Raw genomic sequence first — 26,610 nt, forward strand, 5'->3', positions numbered from 1 at the left:
GCCATTCTTGATCTGTCAGTGGCTTTATATTCTGGGCCAGCTGAGGGGACTGGGAGCAGGAGACACTGACTTCTTCCATTGTTGCTTCCAGTTGGTGTTTGGGGAATGGGGAGAGATTCAGCCTCAGCCTTCTGCTAAAATTGTACATCTCTGCCCGAGGCCATCCAGATGATGCCGTAAAAGTCCTTTCTCAGTGCCTGGAAGTCTTGCATTTCAAGATAGGGTTGAACTGTGTAGAGGGAGTAGGGAATGAACTTGAAGATTTACCAAGATTTATTAAGATAAATGGGACTTGGATTCTGGGCCAAGAAACTGGCTTGAGAAAACTTTATTACATGAACATAAATGACTAAGAGAATCTTAAACCTGAATGTCTCACTTCTAGTCCAACATCTTAATCTGTACACCACACTGACTTTCAGAAGTGTTACAGCAACATATAGAATTCTGGCCTTTATTTTTCATGTTCTGTCTTTTTTCTTCTCCCTTCATATCCTCTTTTTCCAGTGAAAGGACAAAAACTCAGATTCTCGTCTTTCTGCATATTGAAGCACCTATGTCATTTAAGAATGTTTTCTAAAATTTCCAGACTTTGTGCCCTTTATTGTCAGTAGAGGGAGCTGAAAGTATTTCTAATAAAACATTTGTCTTTTTTTTTTTTGTTCTACATATAAATTTATATTTGTTGACAGGGCAGGGAGGGAAGAAGATAGGGAAGCATGCACACTATCTCTACAGAAGAAGCAAAACTCATGCATGTTCAGTTGCTCAAGCACTTGAATGCATCAAACCATGACAAATAGGGTAAGATTTTTTTCATTTACACCCTTCTACCACATTTGCATATGTTCATTTTCAATTTGTTTTATCTTTAATTGGAAAAAAAAAGCTCTCAGGTAGATTTATAGTACTTGTTTTTACAGCCTGTGAATATTTGTTTATACAATTTGAGGGAATGAGCTAGTTTGACTTAATGGTTAGGACACCAGACTAAAAAATAGGAGATTGTGAATTAAAGCCACACTTTAGCCATGAAAGCCAACTGGGTGACCTTCAGCCAGTCTCTGACTCTCAGCCTAATCTAACTCATAGAAGAGTTGTTGTGAGGAAAATAGAAGGAGGGATGTGTGTTGGTTATGTTCACCACCTTGAATTATTTGTAAAAATAATAAAGGCAGATATAAATAAATAAAATCTGATATTTAATCACTTTTTAAAAAATAAATGTATTTTTGTCATCACATTGTAGCATCTTCCCTTGGTTATAGCAATTTTGAGGCTCTGCTCTATATTCTTTTTTTATTGAAAATTTAAAAAGCTTTTACAAATATTTACCTCCCCTCCCCCCCCCGACCCCCCCCAACCTCCCCCCACCCGACTTCCCAGAACAAATACAGGGTATAAATCTTTAACAAAGATGTTCTAAAATAAACTTAAAGAAAGTTAGTATCATCTTTCATTTGAGCTTTAACTCCTCTTTTGTTAGGCTAACTCTAAACAGATTATATCATTCCTCACTTTTTCAGTCCTAAAGTATCTGGAATTTCTTAGTCCCGTATTTATTTTGAATATAATCAATCCATCTTCTCCACTCCAGTTTATATTTCTCATTTGAGTGGTCCTTGAGATATGCTGATATTTTAGCCATCTCTGCTAAGTCGCTCTATATTCTTCAATGGTCCAACTTTTCTACACTCCTATATAAAAGTAAGGGGGGGGAGCACAATTTATAGTGGGTGGTGCTTAGAGAAATGCCAGGAGAAAAGTGACTGCACTTTGTAGTAAGGGGTTTGGTCTGATTTCATTAAAGTCCCTATATTATTACCTCAGGATATGCATTGTGGACTGGAATTTGCATTGGTGAGGACAGAATTAAGTTGTTTTAGTGTTCTTTCCACCTCAAGATATTTCTGAAGCAGTTGGGACTGGCTAAACATATCAATGGCTTAGGTACAGCCTGTCAGCGTGTTATCATTTGGAAGATCTCCCTGAAAGTACAGATATTGTCTGTGTCCAGGCTGTGAAATCCTGTACTCCCATGTACATGTGTATTGAATGTGGAGCCAACATTTAGGAGTAGCTGGAAAGTAGCTGGAAACATTTCGGAGTAGCAGGAAAGCCACAAGAATTCATGTTTACCATAAGCCCTCTAAATTAATTCATAGCATCGTCCTATATATGTTTACTATGTTAAGGAGGGTTTCCTCTGATAAGTGTGCAGTATAATGAATGCCTAAAGTAAATATTGCTGTAGGCAATCCCATATTTACAATCTGGGAGATTAACACCAGTAAATTGCTGTGCACATCCATTTTCTAAATTTGCAGAAACATCCAGTGTCTATTTTTATTATTCACTGATTTGAAACAGATGCTGGTCCACACTTTAACGCTTCTATCCAGCTAAATATTTCTGTTCTCAATAATAAGCCAAGTTACTGAATTGGGGTGGGGTTTGGTTAATAAACAATGTTTATTGCATCCAATTTCTATCCAAGCTGAAAGCTGCTGAAGTTTTGTTTGTCATGCAGCTGCTAAGACAAGGGAATACCATTGGCCAAGTTATTGGCAGGATGGAAGAAATAAGGAAAATAAAAAAGACAAAAGAGACAGAGAAAAGATATTAGTGTATGTAATTAATTTTCACATACTATTTAAACAGTCAAATCAGCTGCATTAATGGCTAACAAACTAGGCCACATTTCAAAAGGTAGAGATAGAATTTTCCTAATTTGCTTTCCTCTTGTGTTTTGTTATTCTTTCTTCTTCTTGTTGTCCTTCTTGTTGCTGTATAGATTTAGTGGAATCAATTACTAACATGAAGGCTCCTATTTATTTTACACAGTGGCTGATTTCCCAAAAAGTGGGCTTGGGCCTGGTTGATACTGAATGGGAAACCACTAAAAATTCTAGGACTGTAGGTCAGGTTTAGGAATTTAAAAAAAAAAAACTTGGAAGAAGATAGTGGCAAATCACTTACGTATTTCTGCAAGAAAATTTCATGTGTATTTCCATGTAATGATCTGGTTTGGAGCTCAAAATAAGAATTTTTACCTTATTTTGTATGCTTGCTTTGGCTTCTATGGGAGCTGTGGTTCAACGTATCTGGAAGGTATGAAAATAATTGCTGGAATAAAAGTAATTTGAACAAAACAAAGTTGAAGAACTAAGAAAACAGAAACCACTGTATCTTCTCAACAGAATGAGAACTTAAGTCTGTTATATCAGCATTGCAATGGTTGGGGATGATAGGCCTTACAGTTCATCAATATCTGGCAACCACATTTTTGCTAATCATGTTATATGCAATACAGCTCAATGGAGGAGGATTGGCCTTTAGGATTTTACCGAAATGCTGAGAAAACACATATTATTCAATGCCTTGGATTTGTTTCCCAAAAAATATTTTCTGTTCAGGAGTATATATGTAACATCTGCCTGCAACTTTTTAAAACAGCAGCCCTTTTCCTAAGATCATGCAGCTACCTGCTGCTGATTTTGAGAAAAGACATACGATAGCCCCCAAAATACTTTTGGGGGGGAATTAAAGTATTGCCTAGCTTTAATGAGGAGTATCATTGAAGTCCAATGATCAACCTCTTTCTAGTGGGAATAGTGTTATGCAGTGAGCAAGGGAGCAAGAAAGAGTGTCAAAACTAACAAAATGGTGAATGTGTCATCCTGATCCAAGGCCTGCCCCTTTTGTATGGGCAGGAATGTCAAAAGTGTGATCAAAGAAGTAGGGCTTGAATTGTGACTCCCTACCTGGCACATGTATTTATTTATTTATTTATTTATTTATTTATTTATTTATTTATTTATTTATTTATTTATTTATTTATTTATTTATTTATTTATTTAAACAAGCATGAATTAGATAACAGATATATGTATAAACATGATGATGAATGCATGAAATGGATCCAAATACAAGGGAATATTAGGACAGGGATGGTAGGCACTCTGGTGCGCTTATGCACACCCCTGAAAGACCTCTTAGGAATGGGGTGAGACAGTCTAAAGTTAAAGTTTTTGGGATTTGAGGAAGAAACCACATTGTCAGGTAGTGCATTCCAGGCATTGACCACTCTGCTGCTGAAATCATATTTTCTGCAACCAAGTTTGGAGCGGTTTACCATACGTTTGTGTTGTGACTCAGCAGACGTCTCCTGTGAGTCTTTTCGGGATGCAAGATTAACAATGCAGCTGGGGCTCGTTAGTGGCATCTTCTGGTGATAAAAGGACGGATGGTGCCACACCCTGGTTGCAGGAGTCAACGTTCAATGTTCATTGAACGTCATGGTTTGTTTGTGAGAGACACTTGGAGAAATGATTTGCTTTCCTGTAACCCTGATTCAAGGAGACACTTGAAGAAGTGCATTGCTTTGTAAGAGTTTTGTTTTGCATTCTGTTATCTTGTCAGAGACTTTATTTATGTTTATTTTTGGGCTCGCAGCCAGTCAGAGCCAAGGACTGATAAAGTTCTTTCCTTTTAAGTTGGTCTGCCTGTGGTCTGTTAACGAGCGAAGGAGGGGGGACTGAACACGTTTGTATCTATTGTGAGCTCATGTGTTGTTGTGAAGTATTCATTGATAGGTAGGCCATTGTAGCATATATTTTATGTACTACGCTTAGGTTGGATCGGAGAAGACGAAGTTCTAAGTTATCTAAGACCAAAATTTCAAGTCTGGTGGCATAAGGTATTCTGTTGCAAGTAGAGGAGCGGAGGACTCTCCTCATAAAATATCTCTGGACTCGTTCGATTGTATTTATATCTGATATGCAGTGTGGGTTCCAGACAGATGAGCTGTATGCAAGAATTGGTCTAGCAAAAGTTTTATATGCCCTAGTTTGCAGTTCAATATTACCGGAAAAGAAGCTATGCAGGATTAGGTTAACAGCTCTTAATGCCATTTTGGCAATGCTGTTACAGTGAGCTTTGGCACTTAGATCATTTGAGATGAGTACTCTGAGATCCTTGACAGAGTCGGGGTTGTCTACGAGGTCATATTTGCCAAGGTTGTATTTTGTGTTTTGATTTTTTTTTTTTTTTTGCCAATGTGTAAGACAGAGATTTGGAGTTGTCAATTGTTTGACCATTGTGACAACTAGTCAAGGTATTTTTGTAGGGTAGCAGCATTGTCAATGGTATTGAATATTTTTACATCATCAGCGAAGAGGACCCAGTTGCTAATAATATGATCACAAAGGTCATTTATGTAAAGTATAAAGAGTGTGGGTCATAAAATGCTACCGTGTTTCCTATTTTGACTACTTGTTGCCTGTTTGATAGGAACGGAACTATCCACCTATGCAGGGAACTGGAGATGCCATAGGATTTTAGTTTGTGAAGTACTTTGTTGTGCACCACTGAATCAAAGGCTTTACAGAAGTCTATATAAATTGTGTCTATTGCTTTGCCCTGATCGAGTTGTGAAGATGTTTTTGCAGTGTAAGAGTTGCAGATTGCAGGACAATTTTTTTCCTGAAGCCAAACTGCTTGTTAGAGAGTAGGTTGTTTGTCTCTAAGTAGAGGGCAATGGATTGGTTTATAATTGATTCCATGACTTTGCAGATGACGCAACATAATGAGATTGGTCTGTAATTTTCAACTAGGTTGGGATCACCTTTTTTTAAAGATAGGGATGGCCGCGGCTATTGATCATAAATTAGGCAAGGAGCTGGTTCTGAGGGATATTTCATAGATTATGTTAAGAGGTTCTGCTATGGTGGTTGAGAGCTTTTTAAAGAAATAAGAACATAATCCCTCAGGGCCAATAGATAGAGATGGTTTTAGGTTGCGTAGCCCCTTTTCAGTGGCATCTTCTGTAAAATTGACATGTAGTAATTGGTTGTGGTAAGAAATGTGGGGCATGAGCCATTGCTGTTTACGAAGACTGAACGGAAGAATGTGTTGAAGAGGTTGGCCTTAACAGTTTCATCATTCCAGTCTTTTCCATTTGGCCCTTTTAGTGGTGGGATGGATTTTGAGTCTTTAAGTTGATTGTTTACAAAATTATAGACGGCGTGGATGGATTTCGTGCGTAGTAGGTTTTTCTCTTGTTTGCTGTGATAACTGATGCACTCTGCCTTTATCTGTTGCCATAGGGTTTTATAGCGACTGTTGAAGTTAGCTACATATCCAATTTTGTTTTTGCGCCAAAGAGGTTTTTTTTTAATACTAAAGCTTCCTTATTGTTATTGGTAATTTGTTTTTCCTGGTATTGGTGGTTATTAGTGGTACATATAGTTTGATTATTTTTAATGTATTGTTTTATATATAGTTTGATGATCTTGCTACTTTTGATATTTCTGCAATATTGCACACTGTGCAGACCAGTGGTGGGATTCAAATAATTTAACGTTACCTGCTCTAATGACCAGCTGGGTAGGTGGGGCTTTGTAGTCATGTGACTCAGTGGGTGTGGCCAACTCAATGTCACTCATATTGATGGACGCTTTGCCTTATCTGTTACAATGTAATAAGTGTTAACTGGAGAAGCAGTTTCTGTAAGCAGGGCAATAAAAATTAGGCTAAAAACAACACCAGAATGTTCCCTTCCTGCCTTCCTTACAGAATTAGCCCTGTAAAGTGGAAAAAACAAAATAAGATTTCTCCCAACAACCGGTTTTCCAAACTGCTTAGAAAGTTAACAACCGGTTCTCCCGGATAGGTGCGAACTGGCTGAATCCCACCACTGGTGCAGACATTACTAATATTACTAGTTGGGTACTGAAATGTTGATAAGCAAGCAACCAAGCTCAGAAGTTAGGTTTTTATATTTTAAGTTAATTTGCTTAATTTTCTTCATAGCATTATTTGAAAGCTGTCATCTACCTTTTCTTATTTTTATTTTATAAATTCATGCTACGTGTTAGTATATGGTATTAATATTATTCTAAGTCTGTTTTCATGTAGAAGAGAGGGGTTGAGGGACAGGAAAGATTGGCTGGTTCAGACTATATATCACATGTAAAGTCCCTACTGATTGAACACATCATATTCTAAGCTAAAAAATCTACATATTTTAAACAGCGTGATTTGTGAACTTGGCCAATATATTCGCTTTGCACTCAAAACCACCGAGATCAGTGAAGCAACTGCCTTCTGAGAACTTTCTTGTTTATGAAATAGGCTGATGATAATATTACTTGTTAAAATTTCATCTTTTTTTTAAAGGAAGCACGTTTATATAATTTACATTGTTGCCAGAAGAATAGGTGCAAATGTTATTTGGTTTAAATGCTTTAAATGCTATTCAGAGTAAACTAATATTATTAGGTCGTTATTGTAATTAGCTGAGAAGTGGTTTACTCTGAATTTTGCCTGTTCCTGGAAAAGGGAGTAACTTTGGCAGGGACAATTTGAAGAGCTTTCGGAATTTCAAAATGGCTATCTTGGGAAAGAACAAAATGTTCTGAGTGTGTTATGATCACAATGTTTTGGGTCTAATCACAGAGTACATACTAGGTCTATTCCACTTATACTTTTTTTTCTGTTCAGATAAGTCTCTTCATTTTTGTAGGAACACAAAATGTGCGTGTTTTCTAAGATGTCATATAAAACTTTACCAAGGGAACCCATAAATGGCTGCAGTTATATGCTCATACTCAGTACAAATGTGGTTTGCATAATATCTGAAGTAGTCTATGGTTTCAGTCAAAATGTATAAAGCATTGGCAGAAATTTGCTTCATAGACAAGAAGGCTGCAATCATCTAACCACTTATCAGTGGGAAGTACTTACACACATAGGTTTGTACTATAAGCTGTCAGATGAATGGATTCAATCAAGTAATTGCCCATATAATGAGTACTGTATACTTGAAATAGGGAAGCATAAGGGAGGTGCAGTGGAACCTACAGAATTCCTCATTGGCTATTGAGCTGTGGTGGGGCAGTGATTAGAATGCAGCATTGCAGGCTAACTCTGCCAACTGCCAGCAATTTGATCCTGACCGGCTCAAGGTTGACTCAACCTTCCATCCTTCTGAGATCGGCAAAATGAGAACCCAGATTGTTGAGGGCAATAGGCTGGCTTTGTAAACCGCTTAGGATTGTAAAGCACTGGGAAGCGGTATAGAAGTAAGGGCTATTTGTAATGCTATTCATACATTGTGCTAAACCATAATGTAGTTTGTGAAGTTTTTGATTTCTGTAATGCGTGGACATTAACGATTGTATTTTGATTTTGTATCTGTTTCTCAAGTAGATTTATTTTGCAGTAAAGTTTAATACACTAATGCTTAAAAATGGTACACCATATGCTTATTTTCATTTTGATTCTCTATAAACTTAGCACTGCATCAGTATATAAAAATGTTTCAGTTAGTCAACAGGTCCTCATACAACACTCAAGACATTCATGAGACCAAGAATAAACCTATGTCTTCTGAAAATGTTTCCTTGAAATTATGATTTGCCACTGGGGCCTCTATTAATTCCAGAACTAACCTGAGAAATTAAAAATGACTGGACAATGTTTACTTGCAGGGTAGAATTGATGATCAAAATAATGAAGCCCCCTATATGTAAAATATCCCTCCAGTCTCATGAATGTCACAAGTGTTGCATGACCCAGTTCATCCCTCTTTTCATACAATGTTGGTTTTCCACCCTAATGGGATGGTTGTTTTTGCCCCTAGCAAAGCTAAATGAATAAAACAGGAAGCCCCAGACAAAATGAAGCTTGTAGGGAGAATAATAAACTATGACCTGTTGGTTTTCATGTTGCATTGGGCATATTCAGTGGTGTTTGAGGCATGATTAACATTTTGCATTTTGTGCAAATGCAATTTACTGATTGTTGATAGGAAGTTGAGCAATTGCCAGCCCAGAAATTATAGATATCAGGTGTTCAGCATCTCCAAGGCTTAAGTTCAGGCACCCTCCCTAAATCACATTAAGGTTTACACAGAGTACCATGTGTGAACACAAATATTTGGAGATCAGCTAAGCAACCAGTATGGCAACATATCACAATGAAAGTCCCATTGCTGCTATAACAAATTTTTAAAAAAAGGATGTTGCTTTTCTCCCTGTGTTCCTTTGGCTGTAATGCTTTATATCTCAATCACTTTGGAAGAGAATCAGAAAGCAATACTGTCTGCCTATAAATCTAAGGACTGCTGTAGCTGGAGATGATTTGGGTAGATGAATAAAAAGCGAGGCGAACATGAGGTTGTCTTGCACACCAGAGGAACTATAAATTAATCTGTGTCCTGTTAGAGAATCTCCAAGCAGAATCTGGCATCCAAATCTGCAGAGGATAATTTATGACAGCAAGCTTGGTTTCTATCTTAAACTACCCAAGAAATTTGAATTATAGGTATTCTGGAGAATGCTGGTGTCAAAGCAAATAGAAAAGACTTCCCGCATCTCTGCTGCCACCCGGTGGGAAGTGTGTAGGAAGTGCAAAATGTTAATGGCAAAGCACAGCAATAAAACCAAACCTAATAAATACTTCCTTCTTTTTTTTAATAGTGCAAATAAATAGAAAATAAAAGATGTAAAAATAAAAAAGAAATAAAACTGTGCCCAAAACACAGGCTTTAATTAGTTATCATCTAGAGCAATGTTTCTCAACCTTGGTCACCTGAAGATGCATGGATTTCAACTCCCAGAATCCCCCAGCCAGCAGAGCTGGCTGGGGAATTCTGGGAGTTGAAGTCCACGCATCTTCAGGTGGGCCAAGATGGAGAAGCACTGATCTAGAGAAACCAGGGGAAGAGAGAAAGCATGGGGCTATCCCTCTCATTGTCAAAAAGGAAAGGGTTAGAAAATAATTTATTGTTGGATATTGTAATGCAAAATATCCCTGTCCTCCCCTTTCACCTCCCAGCTCTGTCAAATGAATATCCCAATGATTCAGCTGCTTCTGCTGGTGTTCCTGTTCCTTGGACCATTTTGTTCACCTGCACCACGACTCTCGGTATGTAGAAGCTGGATACATGTGATGAGTTTTCTACTAACACCAAGAAAAAAAATCCTGTAAAATTGCTGAATATTTGGAAATGGTCTCCATTCAAGGAGAGTTAGTTTTTTTTTTGTTTGGTCAACATCGAAGCCATTGCTGAGGATTATAATAGTCTAAACATTTACATTTAAATCTAAATATATAATGAACACACCTGTTGTTCACTTGTTGAATAATGAGCAATTCTCTGTTGTGGTTTATAAGACTTCAGCCCAGTGGTGGGTTTCAAAAATTTTTGGAACCTCTTCTCTAAGTGTGGCCTGCTTTCCGGGTCCACTGGTGGAACTTCTAACCGGTCCGGTAGATTTGACGAACCGGTTCTACTGAATAGGTGCAAACTGGTAGGAACCCACCTTTGCTTCAGCCTGATCCCCTTTTCAATCATGCTGCCTTCAATATGAAAATATCCTACATGATATGGGCCAGTGGTGGGATTCAGCCAGTTCGCACCTATTCGGGAGAACCGGTTGGTAACTTTCTAAGCAGTTCAGAGAACCGATTGTTGGAAGAAATCTCCTTTTGTTTTGTTTTTTTCCACTTTACAGGGCTAATCCTGTAAGGAAGGCAGGAAGGAAACATTCTAGTGTTGTTTCTAGCCTAATCTTTACTGACCTGCTTACAGAAACTGCCTCTCCGGTTAACCCTTATTACATTGTAACAACTAAGGCGAAGCGCGCCAATCGACCTGAGTGACCTTGAGTTGGCCACGCCCACCCAGACACATGACCACCGTGCCCCACCTACCCGGATGGTCATTAGGGCAGAGAACCGGTTGTTAAATTATTTGAATCCCACCACTGGTATAGTCTAGCACACACACGTGTACACACACACACACACACACAAGGGCCTAACCCTATTGGCATCCTATTGCTGAATAATCATAATTACCATAGATTGAACAAATATGCAATCAAGGATGAGGATCATGTTAGGAATCTTTATCTTACTCTAAATGCAAAGTTAAAAATAGATGTGGTTTTCAGGAAAATATTTTTCCCCTTACTTTCAGAAAAAGGAGGAGTGCCTCTTAGAAAACAGCAAACTACAGAAGAAGTTGAAAATGCTTCAAGATTTATTCCAGTTATATGAATTTCAGTTGAAAGACTTGCTGGGGAACAATTATCACAGAAGAAAAAGCAATGTTTTCTCTGCCAGGAAGGCAGTATCTCTGAATATGTTTTTCCCCACAACTAGTGGAAGTCTCTTAGTCTATGATCAAGGTACACTATGGGATACATCTGTCTTTCTTGAGAATTATCTTCTTAGGATAGCTCTTGTGTTCCACCACTCAGAACATAAAAATAGCCTTCTTTGGATTCTTCATTTTCAGGCATATTATGACAGTTAGAACAGTTAGTAGAACAACTTGCCCCCAGAAGTGTGGGTGCTCCAACACTGGAGGTTTTTAAGAAGAGACTGGACAGCCATTTCTCTGAAATGTATAGGGTTTCCTGCTTGAGCAGAGTGTTGGACCAGAAGATCTCTAAGGTTCCTTCCAACTATTATTCTATTATTTTATTATTCTGTTTCAAACATCATAAGAGCCATGTTTCCTGGAGAAGTGGGGATTTGTATGATTGTGATTCCTACTGAACCAGACTGAGAGACCATTTAAAGGCTCAGGAACCCTTTTCAGTTGTTATGGCTTAATTAGCTGATTAGAGTGGGACACTTTGAGCCTAGAATATTGCACCTTTTCACAATATTCTAATTTTCTGAGATTGTGGATTTGGGGTTTTCATGAGCTGTACACCATAATCATCCCAATTATGACAAATCACAGCTTGAACTATCTTGCTTTGCATGTAATGAGTCTATCTCATATATTAGTTTCACCTTTTAAGTTGCATTACTGAAATAAAAAACTTTTGCAAGATATTCTAATTTTTTGAGTTTCACCTGTATATGAAGACAAAATGAATAGATTGAGATAAACACTCAGTAAAGTGATTGTTGAGTCAAATGGATGAAACTTTCAAAAAAAGATAAGTGGAAAGTTCAGTAGGCAGTGTATAGAAGCGAAGTATGGGTGTGGCAGAAGCAAGAATGGTTTATAAGGATAGAAAAATATGGTGAGTGCTTTAAATATAAACTATATTTAGCTATAGTTCTTTGCTTACATTTGTTTTTACTTTGCAAAATTTTGTTTACCTGGAAATGTAATCGCACAAGAATTATTTATTCTGGTGGTTGCTCTGAATCTAGTGAAACTTGCCACTGAGAAGGCATGTAGAAAGGCAGCTTCTTCAAATTATGTCTTGATAATTTGAGAATTTGGGAGAAAGATTAAGTGATTGTTGTTTGTTTTAGATTTAGAAGGATCATTTTTCAGAGAAGGGCTCTATGCCTTTTAACTTTGGCTCTATTATCGTGGAAGTATGGCTTTTAAAATCTTTCCCAAAATGGGACTGAAAAAGTTCTATGTTCCTGATATAACCCTTATGAATAAATTTAAATAACTGATTTATAACTGATTTATCTGTGTCTACATCAGAATTGGTATTTGAGCAAATGAGACATACAAAACAAATTAGTGTTTGGATTCCTCTGCCACAATACCTAATTATTCATTTGTAGCTTTTAATAAGATATAATCAATCTTTTTGAGACCATAAGCTACACTGATTCAATTTTAAATGTTTATGTAGATTCTCAATCATCCAGGTGATGGCTGTCCCAAAAGTGCTTTTCAAAAGACTGTCTTGATTTTTTTTCCCTGAAATTTTTTTTGCTTCTCATCCAAGATGCTTCTTCAGTTCTGAAAAAGCCAAGAAATTCCAGTTGACTTTTGAAAAGCACCTCTGGGATATGTTTCAGTTTTATTTGCCTGGGAGAGCAGTGGGTGGTCTGAGCATACATTGGAAGGTTCAAAGGAATTGACTGGACGCATTTCATCTCAAGCTTTGCTCATTCATGACATCCATTCTTTGGGCTCCAAACAAAGAAAAGTGATATCATTGAAAAGCAGTGGTTTTCTTTCATATGTTCTGAAAACTAGGGATGAGATGGAGAGTCTCTATAATCACCTGAGCTATAAGTCGCCCAGTCAGGAGGATATTGTGGCCAAGTGTGGCATCAAGGAGACCCAAATTCAAGTCCACCCTCTGACATGCACGCTCAATGGGTGATTTAAGGCCAGGCACTCTGTCCCAGCTTACCTCAAAAGGTTGTTGCTATGGATCTCATCAGTAAAGAATTTCAACTGGTGGGGTCTAGAAAGAGAGCTTTATCTTCTGTTGCCCCTGCCTTATGGAATATCCTGCACCCTGAGATAAGGCTGCCCCCACCCACTCTTCTGGCCCTCAGAAAAGCTTGGAGACCTAGTTCTGCCAACTGGCAGGCGGATCTATGAGCGGTAGACAACCCTGGGATGGGTGGTGGCTTGAGGGCACTTTCTCTGCCTTTTTGGACTTTGCTTTCAATTCTGTTTTTAATTCTGTTTCTAATGTTGTCTTTTTATGTAGTTTTATGGCTTTTATTTATAAATCGCCCACTCAGAAAGTGAAAAGCCGAGGTGGCGCAGTGGTTAGGGTGCAGTACTGCAGGCCACTTCAGCTGACTGCTATCTGCAGTTCAGCGGTTCTAATCTCACCGGCTCAAGGTTGACTCAGCCTTCCATCCTTCCGAGGTGGGTGAAATGAGGACCCAGACTGTGGGGGCGATATGCTGACTCTGTAAACCGCTTAGAGAGGGCTGAAAGCCCTATGAAGCAGTATATAAGTCTAACTGCTATTGCTATTGCTAAAAGGGCAGTGTGTGTATTTTATAAATAAATCAATAAAATGGGAGGAGGGAGTCAGTACATATCATCTTCAGCTCTTCCAGAGAAAATGGGACATTAAATAAATGCATCCACGATTTAGATCTGTAGTAATATCCTATGAATTTGGGGCAATAAAGGAATTAAAGAAAAAGATACACTTTCCTGATCTCTGCCTGATTGCTGGATGTAGTTCCAACATTTGGAGCTATTGTTCTTCTTCTTCTTTGTTTAGATTGTGCAATGCTGTTTAACAGAGGAAAAAGAGAAAGTGGGTACTATAGAATTAAACCACGACCGGACAGAGAACCTTTCCTTGTGTACTGTGATATGTCAGATGGAGGCGGTTGGACGGTAATTCAACGGCGGTGCAACGGCAAAGAAAATTTCTACCGGTACGTTTTTGATAGTTGTAGTTAATAGCTCACCTAGACAGACTCTACGTTTTCTTGATGTGTCATCCCAAATTAAGAAATGCCTCCAGAAAGACAAAGATGTGCATAAAATTTGCAGGCATTGTTTGTTATGAAACACAAACACACTTAGAAAAATATATTTCAAAATGAAATGCAAGAATACATATCCCACATCTAGAATTAAGTCTTGTTCTCCGTTTTTCTCAAGGATTATGGGATTCAAAAGCCAAATTGTGTTGCTTTATAGTTGCACGTTTATCTGAAGACCCGGCAAAGCTGATATTTTCTTTTGCAACATGGTACAGAATTTGTGGACCAACTGTTTTCCTGTGGCAAAAAATTCTTGTTTTAGTTCCTAGCTCTGTTGTGTCTCTCTGCCTGTACCATTATGTACCATAATGGTTGCAATAGCAATAGCAATAGCAATAGCAGTAGACTTATATACCGCTTCATAGGCCTTTCAGGCCTCTCTAAGCGGTTTACAGAGAGTCAGCATATTGCCCCCAACAATCTGGGTCCTCATTTTACCCACCTCGGAAGGATGGAAGGCTGAGTCAACCCTGAGCCGGTGAGATTTGAACCGCTGACCTGCTGATCTAGCAGTAGCCTGCAGTGCTGCATTTAACCACTGCGCCACCTTGGCTCTTTTACTTTTTTCTGTCTCAAGTTTTTCATACATTTATTATCATTTTTATTACATATCAACCATCCTGTTCATTTTTGTGTGAAGGACAAGATTAACATAAACCATATTGATACAATACACTGTATGTGCTGTCCCTCCCACCTTCCACTACCTTTCAGCTTCCATAGGAGCAAACAACTGTAGTTGGGGATTTTTAGCTATGTATTCGGTTACAAAAATGGCATTCTTTATTTTCACAATATTCAAGAAGGCTTTAAATGGAGGTGGCAGCTATAGAATTAGAAATATATTTTTTTCTCAGAGAAACTTCTTAGATTTTTTTCCCAACAAGGCACAAACAAATGCAAACATTGTAAAGTAGAAATGTGGAAGGGGAAGCCCTAGAAATGGATTTTATTTTATTGAATACGAAGCACAGAAAGGATAATTTTGTTGTCCCTATATCTCTGCAGTAGGTCAAGAGGGAGGATAATGGACAACATTTTTGGTGGTCTTATTTTTCAGCTATAGATGAACAGTGATTGTCTCATGGTGTTCTCTCTACTGTATGTTATCTCCACAGCTAACGATCAAGGAAATGATTAAAATTAAATCCAAACTTTTTTTTTGTGGGGAACTGGGAAATAGAAATGGTGGTGTTGTGGAAATACGTTCAGCCATCTTAGTTTCTGCCAGTCTTCAAGCATGAAGCACTGCTTTGAGGAGAAATGATAAGCTGCTGCTCCTCAGTATACTGAAAAACGCCCATGAAAAAGAGACAGTGATGCAAAAGATAGCAAAGCAGCTCACTCCCTAATTTCTACAGGGCTGTGTTGGACGAAACTTTTCTTCTGGATTCAGCAGAAAAGTGGGGGAAAAGACATTGGAAGCATGGAGTCTGATTGGAAAGATGGTTTAATGAAGAAGGAAGATTTGCCTACAATTTAAGAATGGACATTGAAAGTCACAAATTTAGCCGAGATGGCTAAAATATCTGCATATCTTAAGGACTACTCAAACGAGAGATATAAACGAGACTGAAAAAATGGATCGATTATACTCAAAATAAATATGGGACTAAGAAATTCCAGATAGCTTATGATTAAGATCAGGAATGATATGAATTGTTTAAAGTTAGCCTAGCAAGGAGGAGCTAAGTTCAATTTAAAGATGTTATCAATTTTCTATTCTTTTTTCAAATATATTTTAGACTGTTTTTGTTAAATATTTATACCGTGTATGGTTTCTGGGAAGTCAGTGGAGGGAAGGCTGGGAGGGCTGGGGGGGGAGGGGGGGAGGGAGGGATGTATATAAGGCTTGACGAGGGGTGTTAGATTTTAAAGTAATATGATTGCACATGTATACTGTCTTCTCTTATTTTTTCTTTAAAACTAAGATATGTTAAGTATATTGATATGGAAGCATAAATACCATCAACATAGAATGGAGTTTGCTCAGAAGCTGAAATACACCAAGTGAATGAGAGGAAGCAGAGGAGAGAAGAAAGATAGGAAGAGAGGGATAGGAGAGAGGGTAAGGGGGGAAGATGAGGAGAATATGGAGGAGTGGAATGAGGAGAGAGGAGAAGGAGAAAGGAAGGGGAAGTAGAGTAGAAAAGGATGACGGAGGGAAGAAAGGAGGTAAGGAGCGGGAGGAGAGAGGCAGAAGAAAGTGGTGTATGGAGAGCAGAAGAGCTAATAATTGGTTATTATCTTTCTGGGAGTTGATGGCAAGAGGAACTGATGTAATTATTACTTGATACAATATCATATTGGCTATGTAATAGTATACATGTGGTTATATGTTATGAAAATGGAAAATAAAAAAAGTATTTTGATAGAAAGATGGTTTAATGGTGGAGAGGACCACATGGTTTGAGGTCCTGAACAGAAAAGGTGGATCACATGCTTCCAGATGTTGGGTGAAGAATTAAGAGAAATAAGAAGGGCCTTGCTGGGTTTTTTATACTCTCTATTCGGCCCCTCCTCTCGTTTCCTGTTCCTGTGTAAGAAATGTATTCTGATTGGTTGTCAGACTTCCATGGGGCCACAGAGGCAACTCTCTAGGCTGTGTTTTGAGTCCAGGTTTGGTTGAGTTCCCAGATGCCATATGGTGAGTTTCTGTAGAAAGCTAATCCTACCTTTATTATGTAGCTCAGCCTTTAATGGTTCATTTACAAGGGGGGCAGGAGGCAGGAAACTGCAGGGAGCTACTTTGTCTTTAAAAACATATTTCCCCCTTTCCACAGCCAGGGAAATATAATATTCTGCCTTCTTAATATTTTCTTGGATATTTCACTTTTCTCGGAGAAGGGGGGTTGCTAACTTCCTGCAGCTGTTAACAACCCAAACAATGTCTACTTTTGCTATGATTTCAAATACATTAGAGCTGGACCAAAAATAATTTGACTTGGCTACTGAGCACCGCCAACAGTATGAAGTCAGGCAGGTCCAAATGCAAAGCTCTTTTACAGTGTTTCATACCGTAAATATGAAAAGAAAGGAAAAAGTGAGCCAGAGGAGAATGAGCTTTGTTCCATCTTCTGTTAACTGAGAATATGGATTTTTTTCCCCTTGAACTTCTATATCTGACTATCTCTTGCCATATCGGGTGGGGGGGGGGGAATGTAACAATCCACTTGTATTTGAGACAGAGACGCGGTGGCTCAGTGGCTAAGATGCTGAGCTTATCGATGAGAAAGGTTGGCAGTTCAGCGGTTCAAATCCCTAGCGCTGCATAACAGAGTGAGCTCCTGTTACTTGTCCCAGCTTCTACCAATCTAGCAGTTTGAAAGCACATAAACATGCAAGTAGAAAAATAGGGACCACCTTTGATGGGAAGCTAACAGTGTTCCATGTGCCTTCATGAGAAAGGTCGGCAGTTCAGCGGTTCAAATCCCTAGCGCTGCATAACAGAGTGAGCTCCTGTTACTTGTCCCAGCTTCTGCCAACCTAGCAGTTTGAAAGCACATAAACATGCAAGTAGAAAAATAGGAACCACCTTTGATGGGAAGCTAACAGTGTTCCATGCGCCTTCAGCATTTAGTCATGCCGGCCACATGACCACAGAGACGTCTTCGGACAGTGCTGGCTCTTTGGCTTTGAAACGGAGATGAGCACCCCCCCCCCTAGAGTTGGGAACAACTAGCACATATGTGCGAGAGGAACCTTTACCTTTTTATTTGAGACTTGTACTTGAGAGCCAGTTTGTTCTAGTGGTTAAAGCACCAGGCTAGAAAGTGGGGGCACCATGAGATGTAGTTCCACTTTAGCCATGAAAGCCAGCTAGGTCAGGGGTCTCCAACCTTGACAACTTTAAGTCTTGTGGACTTCCAACTCCCAGAGTTCCTCAGCCAGCTTCGCTCTTTGCAAAGGTTCGAGATCCCTGAGTCAGATAACCTTCAACCAGTCACTCACTCTCAACCCAACTCACCTCACAGGGTTGTTGTTATGGAGAAAGAGGCAGAGGAAAGTGTGTTGGTTTATATTCACCACCCTGAATTGTTTGTAAAAATAATACAGCTGAGATATTAATTAATTAATAATTAATCAAACAAACAAAAAATAACACAACCCAATTGGAGGCTTACAAACATTTGGCTGGTAATCAGAGGGAATGGCCTGAATACATATGATAACTGCCATTTTTACAGCAAATCCTAAGTAATATTCCTAAAAAAAATCTCATGTACACTGTCTTGAATTCTATCATGAATGTGATGTAAATGTAATAATCATTAAAATATTATAATCACATATTACTTAGCACTAAGTTGTCTACTGAGGCTAATACATGTACATCTCTTTGTTGCAGAGAGTGGCTTGATTACAAAGAAGGTTTCGGACAATTACAGGGCAAGGATGATGAATATTGGCTTGGTAATGATAAGATTTATGATCTTCTTTTCAATGGTAAGGATACCTACCAATTAATTTAAACATTAATTTAAATTAGCCCATTAGTGAATGCAGGCCTTTAGATCTTCATTTCTCTTATAATAAATTCTGGAAGAATAGGATAATAGGATATCCTATAAAGGATAAATTATGTATAGTAGTAGAAATATGTTTGGCCCCATAGTTTCTTCTTCCCACCCCACAAAATAGCAGGGAACACAGCGCTGGCGAATATCAATGACAGGCGAAAATTTAGGCATATTTAAGGGTGGAGGTGTTGAGAACAGGAGTATAATGTATTCAGGGATGGGCTTTAAATTTTTTAGCAAGGGGCTCTCTGCCCGGTTGCTGGGTGGGGATGGGCATGGTAGGTGTGGTCTAGTCGGCCTCCTGCACCACAAGGGGGGGGCGTTTTTGCCTTCCCCGGGCTTTGGAGGCTTTCCTTGAGCCTGTGGGAGCATGAAAACGACCTCCCCAGGCACTGGAGGCCCTCTGGAGGCCAGAAATGGGCCTGTTTCCAGTCTTTCCGAAATTCTGGTAGGCCCGTTTTTTGCCCGCCCTGAGCCTCCATGCGCACCCTGCATCCAAAATGGGCCATGTGGAGACCCCTGGGAGGAGCGGGATGGGGTGGGTATGGCCAGCCAGGAGTGGGATTTGGGGGTTCTCCGAACTGTACAGAATCTTAGCTAGAGGTTCTCCCTAACCCCCAGCAGCCCACCCCTGAGGGTATTACCAAGACTTGACCTGGTATGGGTTATACATGGTAATTATATGACTCCAAAACTTTATTCAAAATCCAGTGCAGAATTCCATGGGTCCCATTGCCCATGCTTGTTTTTTTGTGATTCCAGATAATCTTATTTATGATTAAAGTGGCCAGAACAGGTCTACTTTCTGTTATTAAAGAAGACTATTAATATCTCCTTAGGGCTGTAGTGTATTCTTCTCTGTTTAAAAAAAAAAAAAAAAGCAATAGGAGGCAGCAGTTAAAAAGGCCAGTAGGATCTCAGTTCGCATTACACATGAAAGCTACCAGGATGTCAGTGGGCCTAGAAACCAAGCATTATAAATATTTCTCTTTTTAAAATAAGGGCATGTTCAGTTTGCAAAATAGAAGATTATGGATGGATACAACAGTATGCAATTTGTATACTACAAATATTTAATATAATGTTATATGGGAGGTAGGATAGGCCTGTTTTTTGTTGAAACCAAGGGCAGAAAAAGACTAATAAGTTGCAACGAAAAGAGATTTAGGTGGAATTTTAGAAAGAATTTTTGAGGGCAACAACTGTTGAGCATCTATAGTTCATTTAGACATGTAGGTGCCCATTTGCCCTTTGTTGGCAGATTTTCATTTGGCACCTAGATGGCTGCTTGTTGGGATTGATTGAATTCCTGCACTGAGCAGTAGGCTCGACTAGATTTTCTTTAAGATACATTTATTTATTAATTTTGTCAAGCATGCATAAGAAAACAGATAAAAGTATAAACATGATCATGAATACAGGAAATGGATACGAATAAGTGGAGACAGCTAATCCTTTCTCCTTGTGCTGCTTTTTTGTTCTTGATGTAATATTTCCTTTTTTTTCTTCTGCATATAACATGGTTACAAACAACCATTGCCTTGCTAGCCATACAGGGGATTAGAATTGTAACCCTGATAGGATTTTACCACCCAAAATTAGTAGAAAACCACTATTTGTATAGTTTTCCATCAAGTTCAAGGGGGGAAAAGAGAGAACAAAGCCTTTAATCATGCTTTACACACTTTAAATGTTTATCATCAACAACTCAACAAAAAAAGGCACCTTAATATCATCCCTGCTCTCCAGTTCTAATCCACCAAAAATAATATTTTAAAAATGTGGTCCTCAAATGAAAGATTGCTCACTCTTGCAAAAATTGCAGTGAATGGTTTGCTATGCTATGCCCCTTACTAGCCAAAGGTTTGTTTTTTTAAAAAAAAATATTTTAGGAGGAATTTCACTGAAAATTGATCTAATGGACTGGCAAGGAGAGAGACGATATGCAATTTATGATGATTTCCAGATCAGGAATGAGACAGTGAGTAGTCTGACCTATGCAAATGAATAATTGTCCCTATAGACCTGTCATATGAGAGCTGACAGACAACCGAACACTATCTCATCAGCATCCCCATTAGCTAATATAGTAAATGAAATATATGACCGAAGACCTATACAAACAAAAAACTGAAACAATCTTCACTCAATTTGAGCTGAAAATCATGGGGAAAAAAACGTCTTATTGGTAAATCAAAGAGCTTCTAGAATAGAAGTCCAGAAAATTGTAGCAATGATTCTAAAGAACTCACTGGGATCCCCAGAAGAGAGATGAAATCATATCACAATTTGGAAACTCTTATGGAAGCATTCTGCTTCACCAGGGAATTAGCTCCCCTTCCTTCCATGATTACCACTTGCCATCCCTTCTTCCATTCAAACGCAGAAATGTCAAAGAAGGAGTTGGCATTTAGAAAGCCGCGCTGTGATGACGTCACATACGCGCTTTCGTCGACCGCGATTTTGTCGTCCGCGGTTTTGTGGTGGAACCATGTTTCCAAACCCTGAGAAGATTAAAAGAGCAATGTGGAGGCTTGGGAGAGGTGGTTGCGTGTGAGGCAGGGAACGTTTGTGTGCTGTCTCCATCTGTGGGGCTCCATATTTAGTTAGTTAGTTAGTTAGTTTATTAAACTTGTATGCCGCCCTATTCTCAGAGGGACTCAGGGCGGCTAACAAACCAATAGGGAAGGGGGGAGTAACAAACCAATAGGGAAGGGGGGAGGAACTAGTGGCATTGTTGTGTGGGAATTGGAATGCTCCGATTTCAGACTAATCCATGAAAAGCTTTAACTGGGGGCTAATCAAGACTAAGCATAGCTGGCTTCCATGTGATTAGGCTCTGAGGTTTTGTGATACTTTGTGGTGGCAGCAGTCGGTGACATACGACTCGCTCCTTAATCTTGAAACTCAGTAACATGAGGTCCTGTGGCTTTCCTTCAGAACAATTACAGGCTATGGTTTGGCATTTATTCTGGGACTGCTGGGAATGCTTTGTCTGGGGGGAGCAACTTTGAGAGCCAGTGGTCTGCATCACTCAACGGCATGCCCTTCTCTGCTCCTGATCAGGACCATGACAGGTTCCTAACAGGCAACTGCGCAGAAGAGAACAAATGCGGCTGGTGGTTTAACAGGTGAGTTAATTGGCAGCAACCCAGGGGTGGATTACGGCAGCTGCAGCTGCTGGTTTGCTTGTGGTCGTGCAGAGCACGCGCACGCGCAGTACTATAAAAATGCTTCTGCGCATGCGCAGAAGCCAAAAACAAGATGGCCATGTCTGTGGCAGCGCTAGGAGAACCAGTTCAGGGGTGTGGCAGGCCTGGGTCACTGCCGGTTCCAGCGACCCAGGCTGCCAAACCACTACCGGTTCAGCTGAACTGGTGGGAACCCACCACTGCAGCAACTCTTTTGAAGTCAAAAGAGTAGGCAATTGAGCTTCTCCCTTCCGAATGTCTGAATTTGGGGAGGTTTGTGATTTTGTGTGTCATACTCAAATATACCTATTGCTAGTTCTAGAGAAAAATAAATGTGATACAGAAATAGGCGAGGAAGTCTAGGTTTCCTCCTTCTCCACAGCTAGGAAGCTTCACTGAGTTATCAGACCAGGCACCCTGGCCTAGCCTAATTCATCCCTCAGGACAGGGGAGAGGATGAAGAGGGAGCCATCTTCAGTTCCCTTCAAGGGAAAGAGATGAACACAAATCAGTTTGCAAGCACTAGCATTATCTCCAATGTTTTCAGGATGGGAGCAGAAGAGCTTCCATCCTTTCCATCGCTGCTCTATGCTCAAATGCAAGCAGGTTTAGAAGAAAAAAAAACCATTATTAACACAATTTCACATGGCAAAAGGCAAACAAGGAGAATTGCAATGTAGAGAACAAAAGTATATTGGTTCTCTTTGTTGGTCAAATTATGTAGTGCTTTCGCACAATATGACTTAAAACAGATCAGTTCTCCACACGTCCTAAAACTAGATAAAGAGAACTCAATTCAAAACATTATACTTATCCATCGATTTGTGGAGTAAAATGATCCAAAGTTACGAGTTGCTGCATGTCAAAAGTATGTCAATTTTTGCTTTCAGTAGCTGGTGTATCCTCGTGTGGCAGCAATAACTGTCTCTACCATCAACTAAATGTTTCTGAAAGCTGTTAATCAACTCTGCACATTGGCTTGGAGAAATTTATGTCCATTTGCTCATTCCTCCTTGAAAAATCATTTTAAGTCACGGATATTGTTGGGCTTCCTCTCATGAACTGTCCACGCCAGGGCCTTCCACATTTCTATAGGCTTAAGATGAGGTCTTTGACTTGGCCATGCTGAACATTAACTTCCTTCTTCATTAACCATTCTTCAATCGCACAACTTGCGATTGTTGTTGTCTTGCTGTATGATCCACTTTCTCTTGAGCCTCAGTTCATGTGGGTACCACGACAGTTTTCTAAGAATTTGCTGATATAATTCAGAGGGACTCATGGTTTCATCACCAATGATGGTAAACTATCTTTTAGGTTGTTTTTTTTATTAAACATTTATAGGCCGCCCTTTTCCCTGAGGGGACTCAGGGCGGCTTACAATAATAGGGGAGGGGAGTGCAGAACAAAACACAAAAAGAAAATGTGAGTAAAAATAATTAACGGTAAAAACACAACATTCATTCAACATTCGGGAGGGGCGAGAGTAAAGTCTTATCCCCAGGCCTGACGGGATAGCCAGATCTTGGTCCAGAGGCAGCAAAGCAGGCCCAAACATGATACTTTCACTACTACTGTCAGGCCTGGAAGCCATCTTTTGCTGTCAGGCCTGGAAGCCATCTTTTGAGCCTTCAGGCCTGCCACATTTATTGCTGTGGGAAGCTGGGAAGGGGGAATTATATGGAGTGGGGTGGATAGAGTCAAAATAACATTCCAATCTCAGAGTCAAGGACATCTTGCCTTGCACCTGGAGTGGCATGACTGGGAGGCATCTCCAGTGGGTATGGTGCCTGATTGGGCCATGGGATGGACATGTAGGTGCTGGGCAGGAACTTGAACTTTCATTTAGGTGAGGAAAACCTGGAAGCTTTCAGATTCGGGTTTTCCCAGATGTGCCAATATGACATCTCTAATAAAATGGAACTTTGAGGAATCTCAGGCCTCTGAGGTTTTTTTTTTATTAGGGATTTTACTTAGAACCCTCACATTTACGTTTCATAGATGGGATAAGGTTCTTATGCTAGAATGCAGTGTTTATCTTTTACCAAATATGATCAAATGGAAAGGATTGCTTTGGTTTCATCTGTCCATTTTTTTCCTGGTTTATCTATGTGCTCTTTTGCAAACTGTAGAATGTTTTTTGGGGGGGAGGAGGGCAGAGCAATAGATTTCTTCTTACAATCCTGTCAACGTATACCAGAGGTGGTATTCAGCAGGTTCTGACCAGTTCTGGAGAACTGGTAGCGGAAATTTTGAGTACTTCAGAGAACTGGTAAATACCACCACTGACTGGCCCCGCCCCCATCTATTCTCTGCCTCCCGAGTCCCAGCTGATCAGGAGGAAATGGGGATTTTACAGTATCCTTCCCCTGCCACGCCTGCTAAGCGATGCCCACCAAGCCACCCCCACAGAACTGATAGTAAAAAAAAATTGAATCCCACCACTGACGTATACTATTGTTCTTCAGTGTTTTCCTGATGGTGGCTCATTCACCAATGCAAGGGAGGATTTTATTTCCTTAGACATTACCCTAGGATCTTTTAGATTTTCTGGAGTGTTACATACCTTCCTCTTGGTTATGATCTTGGTTGGTCAACCACTCCTGGGAAGGGTAACTGTGGTGATGAATTGCTTCCATTTCTACACAGTCTGCTTGGCAATTGATTGGTAGAGTCCAAACTCTTTGGAAATAGTTTTTTAAGCTTTTCCAATCTTGTCGATACCAACAACTACATTTTAGATAGCCTCAGAAATCTCCTTTGTTTGACATCCTTCCACATACCTCCATATGTTGTGAAGATCAGACTTTGATAGTGAATAGCCAGAATTCTATTCTTTAAATCAGGCAAGACTTCCCAATGTTTTTGACTCATTTAGTTTAAATGGGTTCTCTGTCTTTCTAGTTTTAATGTTGTCGGAAGAGCAGATCACATTTTTAAGTCATATCTATATAGAAATACTGAAAATTCAGAAATGCTTACAACAAACTAAGGGCCATTTTATATGTTCCTTTTTTAATCCTCCAACCCTTCATCTTTTCTTCCCATCTACCTTCCATTTAAAAGATTACCATTTATTGAAGGGCCCCAAATGGAAATAGCATGAATTCAAGAGAATATGTATCAGGCAATAGGCCAGGTGGCAGTGTAAAGCAGTTCATGTGGTTTTATGAAAGAAAATGATCAATTTTATTTAAGAGCAACTAGTTAAACTCTAATTTTTCCTATTAAACAAAATGTATATGCTACTTCCTTGATCTGGTGTCCTTCAGCTGGGTTGGAACATTCCCCCCCCTCAATCCCTGGTTCTGCTCCAGTGAAGCTAAAGGTCACCTGGTTGAAAGACAATTCTAATACCAATTGGTCATAATGTAATATCTGTTGATAATTAAGATTTATATCATTTTCTCTACTCATTTGCATTTGAACCATTCCCTGACCTTTCATTAACATCTTTTTTGTGTTTTTTTTTCCTCTGACATTTCCACAAGGTGCCATGCAGCAAATCTTAATGGACGATATTACAAGAAAGGGACATACTCCAGTCCCTTTGATAATGGAGTGGTTTGGTCAACCTGGCGAGGCCTGTGGTATTCCCTGAAATATACAGCTATGAAAATCAGGTTCCAGTCCTTCCTGGATGGAGAGAGTGGAAATGGTGAAATCAATTGAAGGGGGTTTTTTTCCATGCACCTTTGAGAAAGAGAAGCAGGCATGTCAAAATTACTGTATATGTGGACCTTGGCTTGAGACCCAGCACACTGAAAAAAAATCTTACAGTAAGGAGCTAAATTAGATTTTGCTGTGGTTTGTCAATCATTGTATTATACCTGTACATCAGCTGACAATTAAAAAGATGGCTTTTCGTATATATAGAACCTGCCCTCAAAAATGGGCCGGGGGGGGGGGGGGGGGCTCTACTTTATTGAAGGCACAAAGGACAATCCTGCTTATTATTTACTTTTCCTTTACAAAAATATTCAGTTGTTGAATATCCACTTTGCATAAACTGGTATTTTTAAATTTGTTTTTGGAATTCATTTTGTTCCCTCTCTTCCAAAAAATAACCACCTTTCATGGAAACGCAGACAAAAGAAAATGTTGTAAGTCATTGGGAAGAAAAGGTTTTATGGTACATAAAGAGAGAATGAAATTGGTTTTGTGTGAATCCCATCAGAGCCCTTCTAAGGAAAGGAAGCAATTTCTAGTTGCTATAACAGATCAAAAGAATGTTACATCAGGAAATGCAGGTTTACCTGGCATCTCCTTTTCCTTTCTAAATTTGTATTTTCAAAACTTTCTTAAATTGAAAAAGAGGAAAGAAAAGTGAAAATCTTGACTGCTGCCTAATTAAGCTTAAAGATAGATGTGCATTTTCACAGGAGGCTTTTTCAAATTATTCTGAATAAGCACCATGTGTTTAAAACTGTCACGTTTCAATTTATAATGTTTGAAATATTACAACGCCATGATGGGCTAAGTGTAGCTTTGGGATGGATGTTCTCTCAGCCTTCTGGTAAAATGTGAACAATTATATTAATTCCTAATGTGTGAGAAATTATCTAGTACATTTACATCAGCCATATTTAAGGCAATTAAACCAGCAACAATTGCAAAAAGACGTAATCACAATTATATCATTGTCTTTTAAACAG

General features: G+C 39.3%; 1 protein-coding gene across 2 annotated transcripts; it reads left to right on the plus strand.

Annotated features, from left to right (window-relative positions):
- Nucleotides 1–709: 709 nt before the first annotated feature.
- Nucleotides 710–26,499, plus strand: LOC106538335 (fibrinogen-like protein 1). Of its 2 annotated transcripts, none has more exons than XM_087716934.1 (8): nucleotides 710–804; nucleotides 9,841–9,930; nucleotides 10,988–11,198; nucleotides 13,974–14,133; nucleotides 18,593–18,690; nucleotides 20,657–20,745; nucleotides 21,705–21,895; nucleotides 25,447–26,499. In XM_087716934.1, the coding sequence occupies exons 1-8, from the start codon at nucleotides 781–783 to the stop codon at nucleotides 25,625–25,627; spliced, it is 1,044 nt and encodes a 347-aa protein (XP_087573060.1). In that variant the 5' UTR covers nucleotides 710–780; the 3' UTR covers nucleotides 25,628–26,499. The 2 variants fall into 2 exon arrangements, with proteins under 2 accessions (XP_087573060.1, XP_087573061.1); XM_087716935.1 differs by having other exon boundaries at nucleotides 21,831–21,895.
- Nucleotides 26,500–26,610: the final 111 nt, after the last annotated feature.

This window comes from Thamnophis sirtalis, unplaced genomic scaffold (genome assembly GCF_051295495.1).
Source record: "Thamnophis sirtalis isolate CommonGarterSnake01/CBP01778 unplaced genomic scaffold, rThaSir2_p1.2 scaffold_5, whole genome shotgun sequence".
NCBI classification, from domain to species: Eukaryota; Metazoa; Chordata; class Lepidosauria; order Squamata; family Natricidae; genus Thamnophis; species Thamnophis sirtalis.

Bases quoted from the DNA above. Each gene is read 5' to 3' on its own strand.
- LOC106538335 (XM_087716934.1), top strand. From the start codon at position 781: ATGCATCAAACCATGACAAATAGG. The intron at 9,931-10,987 runs GTATGTAGAAGC...CCTTACTTTCAG, and splicing joins CACCTGCACCACGACTCTCG to AAAAAGGAGGAGTGCCTCTT. The intron at 20,746-21,704 runs GTGAGTAGTCTG...GCTTTCCTTCAG, and splicing joins TCCAGATCAGGAATGAGACA to AACAATTACAGGCTATGGTT.